The following is an 11,057-nucleotide window of genomic DNA, read 5'->3' as shown; positions in this document are numbered from 1 at the left end:
TTGACACCCTGACACTAATTCTGTTCAAGCCATTGGGAAATACAATAAGGCAAACGCACCTTCCTCTCCTGCTTGTGCAGGTGTGAGTGTGTGCGAATGGGGGACATAAGGAACCTGTCGGGAGGAGGGGAATGCTAAACTTTCCATCTTAAAAGAAAAGAAATAAATTAAATAATCCATTTACGAGAAAGCATCTAAATAGATCGACAGCTTTTAATGCCAACGTTTTTAACGCTTGCCCTGTACGTGGATTGATTTTTTTTTTCCTCTCCAGCATTCCCTCAGCAGATGGATTTTTGCCACTGCAGCTCAGCAGAGGGTGTCAGATCTTTCAGTGTGCACCAGGTTGAAACGAGCAGAGCCTCTTAGCAACTCTCCCTCTGCGTGCATGTGAGTGTGTGCGAGCGTGCGGCTCGGCAGCAGCGGAAGAAAAAGGAAAGAAGAGCGAGCGAGGGAGCGAGCGAGGAGGGGAGGCAGCGGCGGCCGGCAGGGCGAGGCGAGGCGCGGCGCGGGCAGGCGGGCGGCCCTGGCCCCGGCCCCTCGGCGGGCTCCGGCCGCCGGCGGGCATGGGCAGCCGCGCACCGCAGCAGCGGGGGCAGGCGCCGCGCAGCGCCTGGGCTGGGGCGGGCAGCGCCTGGGCTGGGGCGAGCAGCGCCTGGGCTGGGGCGGGCAGCGCAGGGCTGGGGCGAGCAGCGCCGAGGCTGGGGAGGGCGCTTTCAGCACCGCGGCGCTGGACAGCGCCCGGCGGGCGGCGGGCGAGGAGCGCGGCTCCGCGGCCGCCCGGCAAGGTCAGTCCGCGCCGAGCCGCGCACGGCGCAGCCTCCGCGGCCACCGCCGCGCTCCCGCCCGCACCTCTCTAACATGCAGCGGCGGCCAGGGACCAGCAGCACCGCGCCGGTGAGCCAGCCCGGCCGGCAGACCTCCACTTAGTTGCCCCTAAGGAGGCGTCAGGGAGGGCGAGCGAGGAGGCGAATTTTTTTTTTTCCTCCTACTTTTTTTTTTTTCTTTCTTTTTTTTTTTTGCCTGCCTTGCAGTACGTGCCTGGATAGTTTGTGGATATAATTACTGACTGGAATCTGGGCTGTTGCAGTTGTACGTGGGGGGGGAGAGGGGAGAAAAGAAAGCATCCCCCCCTCCACCGACCCTCCCTGCTCTCCCCCCCCCTCCATTTTTTTTTCTCCCCCTTTGGTGATGATTCGGACATTTAATGTATTGAATGAACTGGAATTGCTTTCCATGTGAGGACGATGGTTGCTGTTACTTTGTGATGAGATCGGGAATGAATTGCTCGGTTTAAAAATGCTGCTTTGGATTCTGTTGCTGGAGACGTCTCTTTGTTTTGCTGCTGGAAACGTTACAGGGGACGTTTGCAAAGAGAAGATCTGTGCCTGCAACGAGATAGAAGGGGATTTGCACGTAGACTGTGAGAAAAAGGGATTTACCAGCCTGCAACATTTCAGCGCCCCAACTTCCCAGTTTTACCATTTATTCCTGCATGGCAATTCCCTGACTCGACTTTTCCCTAATGAGTTTGCTAACTTTTACAATGCGGTCAGTTTGCACATGGAAAACAACGGTTTGCATGAGATTGTTCCTGGGGCTTTCCTTGGGCTGCAGCTGGTGAAACGCTTGCACATAAACAACAACAAGATCAAATCGTTCAGGAAGCAGACTTTCCTGGGGCTGGACGATCTGGAATACCTCCAGGCAGATTTTAATCTATTGCGGGATATTGACCCCGGAGCATTTAGGGACTTAAACAAGCTAGAGGTGCTGATTTTAAATGACAATCTCATCAGCACCTTGCCCCCGAACGTGTTTCAGTACGTGCCGATCACCCACCTCGACCTGCGGGGAAACCGTCTTAAAACCTTGCCTTACGAGGAGGTCCTGGAGCAGATCCCAGGCATTGCTGAAATCCTGCTAGAGGATAACCCCTGGGACTGCACTTGCGATCTTCTGTCGTTGAAAGAATGGCTGGAAAACATACCTAAAAACGCTTTGATCGGCAGAGTGATTTGTGAGGCTCCCACTAGGTTGCAGGGCAAAGATTTAAATGAGACCACAGAGCAAGAGCTGTGCAAAAAGAACAGAGTAGATTCTAGCCTAGCTGCTCCCCCTGCCGAAGAAGAAACCTGCGATCCTGGTCCCATTCCAACCCCCTTTAAAATACATGGCAAAGAAGACCCTGCCACGCCAGGATCTGCTCCAAATGGAGGTACAAAGATTCCTGTCAACTGGCAAATCAAGACCAGACCCACTGCTGCTGTGTCGACAGTGAGTGCGAAGAACAAGCTACCAGCTCCTGTGTCCTGCCCACACATCTGCAGCTGCGATCAGATCCCTGGCTCGGGTTTAAAGGTTAATTGCAATGACAGAAATGTGAGCAGCTTGGTGGATTTGAAGCCCAAGCCATCCAATGTGCAGGAGCTGTTTCTGAGAGACAACAAAATACACACCATCAGGAAATCCCACTTTCTGGATTACCGAAAACTTAATTTACTCGATCTGGGCAACAACAACATTGCCACCGTCGAGAACAACACCTTCAAGAACCTCTTTGATCTCCGATGGCTCTACATGGATAGCAACTACTTAGACACACTGTCCCGGGAGAAATTCGCTGGGCTGCAAAACCTGGAGTATCTGAACGTGGAGTTTAATGGGATCCAGATGATCATGCCTGGCACCTTCAATGCGATGCCCAAACTGAGAGTCCTCATCCTCAACAACAACCTACTGAGGTCTCTCCCAGTAGATGTGTTTGCCGGCATCTCACTTTCCAAGCTGAGCATACACAACAATTATTTTATGTACCTCCCAGTGGCAGGGGTGCTGGACCAACTCACCTCCATCACCCAGATTGACCTGCACGGCAACCCATGGGACTGTACTTGCCCTATTGTGCCTTTCAAACAGTGGGCGGAGATGCTGCGCCCCAAGGTGATTATGAGTGACCTGAGGTGCGAGTCCCCTGAAGATTTCTTCAAAGAGGATTTTGAGTCTCTCTCCAATGATGTGATTTGCCCTCAGTTAAAAATCTTGCCCACATTAACTTCTACAAACAAAAACAGCACCGGGCTGACAGAGACAGGTACTCACTCTAACTCCTACTTGGAGACCAGCCGTGTCTCTATTTCGGTGCTAGTGCCAGGGCTCTTGCTGGTTTTTGTGACCTCTGCCTTCACGGTGGTTGGCATGCTGGTGTTCATCCTGAGGAACAGAAAACGGTCCAAGAGGAGGGACGCCAACTCCTCTGCATCAGAAATCAACTCCTTGCAGACGGTCTGCGACTCGTCCTACTGGCACAACGGGCCTTACAGCACCGACGGGGCCCACAGGGTGTACGACTGCGGCTCCCACTCCCTGTCGGACTGAGACGGCGGGCGGGGCGGGGGCGGCCACCACCAGGGACCGGCCCTTCACGCTCCGGCCGGGGACGGCTCTGCACCTCCGCTGCTACCTTTTGTGAGAAACGAAACACACAGACACACGCAAGCCCTTCCTCACAACCCCCACAGGAAGGGCCGAGGCCCAGCGGGCGGCGGGGGGAGCTCGACGCTGGGACGCATCCCTGCAGTGCCGCGCAGCGCGGCGCGGTGGGCGCATCCCCCACCGTGCGCCGCCGGGGCAGCGACAGACGGGCGAGGAACCGCATCCTTAGGCTCCGGCAGAGCTTAACACGGCTCTTGGTTTTGTAGAGCTTTTGTTCCTTTGGGGTTTGTTTTGCTTTTTTGCCCTCTTCCTTTGTGGACCGACCCCTTTCCGAGAGGCCGGGTAAAAGAGGGGGCGGAGGGCAAGCTGGTGTCGGCCTCCTCCTGACGGCAAAGCAGGAGTGGAAAGTTGCACGAAGGCATGAATGTAATGTAAATAAGTGACTCCGAAACAAATAGACAAATGGACAAAAAAAAAAAAAAAAAAAAAAAAAAAAAGTGCTGCATGGCTCGCATGGATACAACGCACCCCAGGGACGCTCCAGCCCCCAACTGGAAACAGCGTCTAGTTCACGCCATCATTCCTCTTACCTGATAAGTCCCTTCGTATCAAACCTTCTATATACGAAATACAGTATAATAATAAAAAGTGCCATTTCGCCAGGTTTTTTTTTTTTGTGTGATCAATAGACAGTAGAGTTCGTACTTTTACTGTGAAAAAAAATGTAAAGGTTTTATTTAAGACATAGTTGCATGAATATTCTCATTGGATTTTTCTTTATTTTTATTATTATTTTTTTTTTTTTAGGTGGGAATTACTTTGGTGGGAGAGATTTGCTTTGTTGATAGTGGGTTGTGTTCCGTTTTTTGGGGGCAGGGGTGGGGAGGGGAGGCTTTGATTTTGTTTCCTCTCTCTTCTTTTTCAATATACATATTTAGTATTGCCTTTCCATCTGAATGTAAAAATTAGTACCCTTGATTTCTTTTATGGTAACAGTGTAAACATACAAAAAAAAAAAAAAATCCAAGGCAGTTAAGCATGACCAATTAATGTCACTCTAGTGCTTAGGCTGCAAAGTTTAATGGTAGAAAATCCTGTGCTGTTGTAAATCTTACTATAACTTAAGGAGAACAGAACTGAGGAAGCAAGTGAAACTTACTAATTCTATTCGAGGATTTTATAATGGCATATTTTTTCAGTATTAAAGTGAAAATGTTTTCAACTCCGGGTCCTTACCATTTTTCCAACATCTAATTCTTGCAAATGGGTTACTTGAGTTTAGGGGACAGAGCCTCCTTTCAGTGCTCTCTGTGTGTGTCTCTCTCTCCCTCCCTCCCTCTCTCTCTTTTCCTCCTTCCCTCCCTTCCTCTTTCTCATTCATTGACAGGCAGAGACACAAACACCCTTCCTTCCCCCCTTTCCCAATGTAAATAACACACAGAAGTTTCCTGCCTCCTCCCCTCGCCTCCGCTTTTTTATCCTTTTTTTTTTTTCTTTTTTTTTTTTTTTAATAAGGAGGCAATGAATCCCTTTATTAATACTGTGAATCTCTCGCTGCTGCCGCTGCTGTCGCCGCCTCTGCTGCACACACTGCAGATACATTAGAAATGTTAGTGGGAATTTGCTTTAAGTGCCATTGCCCAGCTCGGGCTCATTAAGTTCGAGCCGAATATCGGCGGTCCAGCATTCCCGCCCGGGAGCAGATTGCCCGGTGGGGCTGCTGCGGGCGGCCAGGCTCCAGCAGCTGCCGCCAGTGGGAAAAAGAATTAGTGCAGGGATTTTCCCGTTCCTGCTCTGGGTACCTCCACCCTTTGATGTTAAATGCTGAAAAAACCCCCCAAAAAAACCCCACAAAAAAAAAAACAACAAAAAAACCACAACAAAAACCCAAAACCACGGCGCAGTGCTGCAGTTGGACTTCAGGCAGCTCACGTTTGATCCCGTTTCTGTACCGGGAAAGTGCCCCTAAACTCAGTCAAACCTGTAAAGGCAAAAGTCCCTGCAAATCACTTGTAACTCACTGCTCAAGTCCCAGTGGAGATATGGAGAATTTCAGTCACGTTGCTCCTGGCTTTCTCCAGGCAGAGAATCCTTTTAAAGAGTAAAACACCATAAGGGATTTGCTAAACTTCAAATACTGATTCAGTTTGCTTTATAGAAAATGCCCACCTTTGGGAGCTGCGAGGAGAAAACAGACATACATTCATACACATTGCAATAGGTACACTCTTGAAAATTAGGCAGAAGCTTGATCGCGGGTGTCCATGAAGTATTAAATGTGGGGAATACATAATTTCTCCAGAATCCTTCATCACAGTGGAAAAATCTGCAGACTCCTAGAAAATACTTTGAAGTTTGGTTGTGCAGCTCTGAAAATGGCATGGCCTGCTTAACTCTACAAACCGGTCCTGTTTCAAGGCCCCTTCTTTATTCCACCTTGCTGCTTCATTGGAGTGATTGTTCTGCCAGGACATTCTGTGTAAGACAAAGTGATGGCAGTAGAGGCACTAGTTTGCCATTGTGCAATCTACATTGTGCAGATTGAGAAGAAAAAGTAAATGCATTTACATGTGAACCAGTATTTCTTCCTGAAGAGGCCATGAACTTTAGCTTAGAAATAGTTCAAAATAGTCCAAAATAACCTGTTTAAGGTTATTAAACCTTAGATGACTGCCTAGATGACTACCTAAGTCTTGTTGCCTTCTTCATGATATTGTGGTGATAAAATTGAGCAACTGAGAAAATCAAGGATACATCCCATACTAAAAAATAAATCATAATCACATTAGAAGCACTGTTATGGAAGTTAAAAGATATAGTAAACTAAATACCGCAAATCACTGACTGAGATCAGATGTGCATGCATTTCAGAGAATATAATGCTAAATATATATAATTCCAATTCTTCACCACTGAGAAATAGCATAAGGTTACAACTTTGCTCATTTATTTTCCTTAAAATGCTAGTTCATTGGCACACCTAAATAGAAATGTTCATTCAATTGAAGTGTTGAAGACATGCATTTATCACCCTGTTTCTAGGTTGGGGTGGGGAAATAACAAAATGGACCTTTTTCTTTCTATATCATTTTCTGATTTTAACATTCACAGAATTCTTTCTTCCATCTTGCAGAAACTTGCCCTTAAGACACATAAATCACACAACTCTCCGAGATTATATAATAATTACCAGACCTTGAATTACAATGTTTATCTTATTTGTATGTTTAGCATTATAGTGATTATTTTTATCAAAGCAAAACACTCAACCAAAGAGAAACATAAGGGAAAGAAAAGGAATGATTGAGGATGTATTGAAGAGGAATGAAGTGCAAATATGTTGAATATGTTCAGCTGTACTGCATTAACAACAGTAACAAAAAAACAAATGTTTCATTTGTTTGATAAAGACTGTCATAATATTTCGCACATTGGAAGCCTATATAATATCCATGTTGTGTCAAAATGTAAATTTTTTCCTGCTAACTTTAGAATCTCGTAACTTCAACCATAACTTATATCACATTAAATTGCTTCTTATTCCTTCTTAATCTTTACAGCAAAGAGATTTCTGCTGTTTCAGAAAAGACAGAAAAGGAACAGATGTATTGTTCAGTTAGTTTAACAAAAAAAGGTTGTGGTGTTTAGTTTTTGTTTTTTTGTTTTGGTTTGGTTTGGTTTTTTGTTTGTTTTTTCTGCAAACACTTCAATTAAGAATAGGCTCGAATTTAAACTGTTGCCATAGAAATCTATGCCTGTATACATGGTAACCTCTTTCATACCATTGCAGAAGATTAAATGGAACTCTAGGAGCAACCTGATAAAATTTTAAATTCATACCCATAGGTGATGTATATCATTTTAAGCAGAATTTTACTGTTGGAACAGCACAGGAATGCATTATTATCTTGCTTTACTAAATGTATTGGTTGTGCCAGGTTATTTTATGACTTCAGTACAGTTGCATTGAAATTACACTGTTTCATGTCTGCTTGAAAACTAAGGTGATGTAAACTTTGAGGGTTTTTTTTGTTTGGTTTGGGTTGGAGTTGTTTTGTTTAGTTGTGGGTTTTTTTGTTTTGGTTTGTTTTTTTTAGCGAGAGTGTGTGCAGATGTTATCTGATGGAGAAGAAAAGGCTTTGTGTACTAGTCTTTACTCAGGTAGAAAAGCCATTAATTACACAAGGTGAAAATTTCGCACTTTTTTTTAAAGCTGGTGCAAAGCTCATTAGGGTAAAAGTTAGGGCAGCAAGAGGCTACAATATGCTCCTCCTTCCCAACAGAATAATCTCCACCTTACATTACCAATGAGAAGTTTGTAGGGCTCCCAAATATGAAAGTCTCCCAAAGAAAAGTAGCTCTTAGTAAAGAGAAAACCTTTGTATTTTTGTCAGTGGCTTGTTCAGTAGCAAAACAAAGTAGGGATTTGTTGGAGATAAAATGAAAGACCTTTAGATTGCTCTTTCTGTCCTGTGTAACCTTCTCCAAGACAAAGCTACATCTGGGGACTTTCTTGGAAAATGGTGCACAAGATATGTGCAAATCTCTGATGCCCTTGTTTTTTCTTATATTTGGAGTTTGAACCTGCATGGCAGTTGTTTTTTGTATACCTGACTTTCTAGTTGTTTGTACTATTTGGATCAGTCAGAGTGAGTTTGACCACACTTTTATTCACATGTGATCAAAAATGAGCAGTCTTAGATGTTAAAGGACTTCATTAGATAGATCCTTCTGTATTTAGTAAAGTTTGCATAGATATATACATGAAGTAGGACAATTTCTGTGGCTGAATATTATTGTGTGCTTGTGCAGTTCAAATTTATGGGACTTTTTTGTGATTAATGGTATAGAAATTTCCAGGCAATGAGCAAGAGTATATGGTTGCTGTACAAATACCTTTTTTTGGTATTTGGGAACAAGTCAGAAGGGGGAGAATTAATAGGCTGTGTTCATAAGCTATGGCTGCCCTAAGACCACACAGATATTTGTGTAATCTGTTTAAAATTAATAATCTGTTTAAACTGTATTAACAGTGTGGACAGATCAGAAGAATAATATTGTTTTACTCAGCTTTTCCCAGAGGAATATAAACACTGGAAAAAATCTGGACTACAATTGTTGCAAGCATTGTATTATATTCCACTATATTCATTATGAGTATGTTTAACAATGGTACCTTAATGGGTAACTTAACTTGTAACAGAAGTTGATATTCAACATAAATGTCTGTGAGTTTCAGAGACTTTTATAATTTTATCCTTTTGGCTTAAGAAATATAAATGAGAAATATAAATGAGATAAATGAAATATAAGTTACTCCTCCAAGATTAATTACCAGGTTAATTGACATATTGTTAGGCTAAAAATTCCATTTACCAGCTAAAGTTTCTGAATCAATTTCTATGTATACTTATTATATACATTCTTCAGTTATATGAGAGTCGAACAAAATTAACAGAAAGTCCCGTGGAAGGAAATAGTAGTCTCCTGCATCATACACTTGACTGCTAAGATTGAAAATTCATAGCAAACAATGGACCAAAAAAAGCCCATTGTAGAACACAGAGTTGACTTTAACCAAGTGCTTTGACTGCCATTATTTTAGGGGTATCAGTGACACAAAGTGCTCTTGGCAGAAAGCATTGCCTATGTAGAGATATTTGTGCCAGCAGAAGTCCTTCTTTATCTTTCTCCCTTTTCATTAGGTAGCCAGATTGATCCCTCTCAGCTAGTTTCCAACTAAACCAGTGGAACAAACTCTTTTGGCCCTTAATGACTTTAGATGATGTCATGACCATTCAGACAGACCCCTCAAGGTTTGGTCTCAAACCATGTCTAATCATGGGTTCTCATCTGGGGCTTGTGTTACTTTATCCTTCCTGAATCAACTCCATCTGTTGCAAACGGGAAGTTTAGCAAACAAGGTGTTATGAAGAAATTAAGCAGCGGTATGGTCTGGTGGAAGAAAATTGGGAATATGACTCATTTTCTGGATTTGCTATCTAATCTGGAATATAGGTGGTATTTGTACCACCTAATTTGATGAGTCTCAGTGAGATGCCCTAGCAAAAGTCAGTAGTGCCCTAGGAGGTGTCCCAGAGTATCTGAGGTATGTGCATGAGACTGGTAAATACAGAACGAGGACTAGGGTACACTCATATTTCTGAAGTGGCTGCTGGACTCTGGATGGGATGCATTAGGGTATCTGAATAGGAGTAGACACTCATGTGGGAAAAACTGAATTGAATTTTTAATCTACACTGAGAGCCTGGTGCTTGGTTCACTTGATTCACCTAAGTGATTTGAATTGTCTTGGTGTCTGAGCTGTCTGCATGGTGCTGACAGAAAAGACTTGAGGCTTTTGAGACATATGGTCAGCTAGTGCCCAGGGAAGGTGCTGTAAGACACCACAAATGGTGCTGCATGTCTATGAATGGGCAAAGGAGTTGAACCCTAAATGTAGCTCAGTTATGTACAGCTACACTGCAGATAATTAAATGCACATGATAATTAAATAAAACCCTTGAAACTACATTAAATAAGTTATATCAGAGATGCTTAACTGAGACATGATAATTTTTAAAGAACAACTGTTAGATTTTAGAGGTTATCAATAGAAGTCACATATATAACACACACTTTTTTCGTCTGTTCTCCTAACTTGGATTTTATTTTTGTCTTTTCAAATTGATAGGTCTATGACTTGGGGATTGCATCCTAATGATTACTTTTGGATGGGAGTCCTATTTTAGCCGATGCCTTTAGAAATTGCTACAGTACATAATAACTATAATAGTAACATCATAAAGTAATACAAGGCTCAGGAAACTGAAATGTAACAACAACAAAAAAATCCTGACAGTTATTGCTGATACCATAATAATAAATAACTGTTTCTTGGGTTATGCTTGAAATATGAATGAGGAATACAATACTCCAGGGTTGTAGTCATTATTGAAGTCATTAAGCTGATCACAATGAAAGGTAAGTGCTACAAATGGATGAGAAAATGCAGTGGAAAGTGTGTCAGAAAAAAAAAAAAAGAAGGTTTGGTTTATGAAAAGAGAGTGCAAAACTGTTAAGTGGTTTGTCACAGGAGGTTTGAAAAGGAAAATATATAATTTAATTATGGACACACAGTAACAACTTATTCACATGAGATATCTTAAAGAGAAGACAGATGGTAGGAAATATTTAAGTGCAAGATGTAGAATATGTAGCTAGACCCTAGAGAAAATTAGTCAGTTGCCCAGGATAAAAATGGCACAATAAATTGGCAGTATTGTGTACTGGGCATTTCACAAGGAATATGGACTTTTAGAGAGAAGAGTCAGAACTAAGCTTATGGAAGCATAAAAATAGTATAGGATTTTTTCTCATTGTTACAGTTTGGGAAGCGAATGTTTTGAAATGAGTTAGTATGGTTATAAAGGTTATTTTATCAGGTGTCTTTATTGTGGTAGTGTCTTTAGTTAGCTTGGTTAGAAGATTTTGACAAACAGGGTCTACTCAAAATATAAGCATAGTACTAATTTTTGATGTGTGGTTAAGATCATGGTAGTTGAAAAAAAAGTGTGAGAATCAAGACACAATCCTTGCCTGGAAAAGCTAGGTCAAAGGAT

At 43.0% G+C, this 11,057-nt stretch overlaps 1 protein-coding gene across 1 annotated transcript; it reads left to right on the top strand.

The window, feature by feature from the left end:
• Positions 1–826: 826 nt before the first annotated feature.
• Positions 827–4,657, top strand: SLITRK1 (SLIT and NTRK like family member 1). Its single transcript, XM_050334202.1, has one exon. The coding sequence runs from the start codon at positions 1,300–1,302 to the stop codon at positions 3,376–3,378; it is 2,079 nt and encodes a 692-aa protein (XP_050190159.1). The 5' UTR covers positions 827–1,299; the 3' UTR covers positions 3,379–4,657.
• Positions 4,658–11,057: the final 6,400 nt, after the last annotated feature.

Source organism: Myiozetetes cayanensis, unplaced genomic scaffold, assembly GCF_022539395.1.
Source record: "Myiozetetes cayanensis isolate MyiCay16 unplaced genomic scaffold, myiCay2020 scf5-8, whole genome shotgun sequence".
NCBI classification, from domain to species: domain Eukaryota; kingdom Metazoa; phylum Chordata; class Aves; order Passeriformes; family Tyrannidae; genus Myiozetetes; species Myiozetetes cayanensis.
This window is presented reverse-complemented; position numbering and strand designations above follow the sequence as displayed.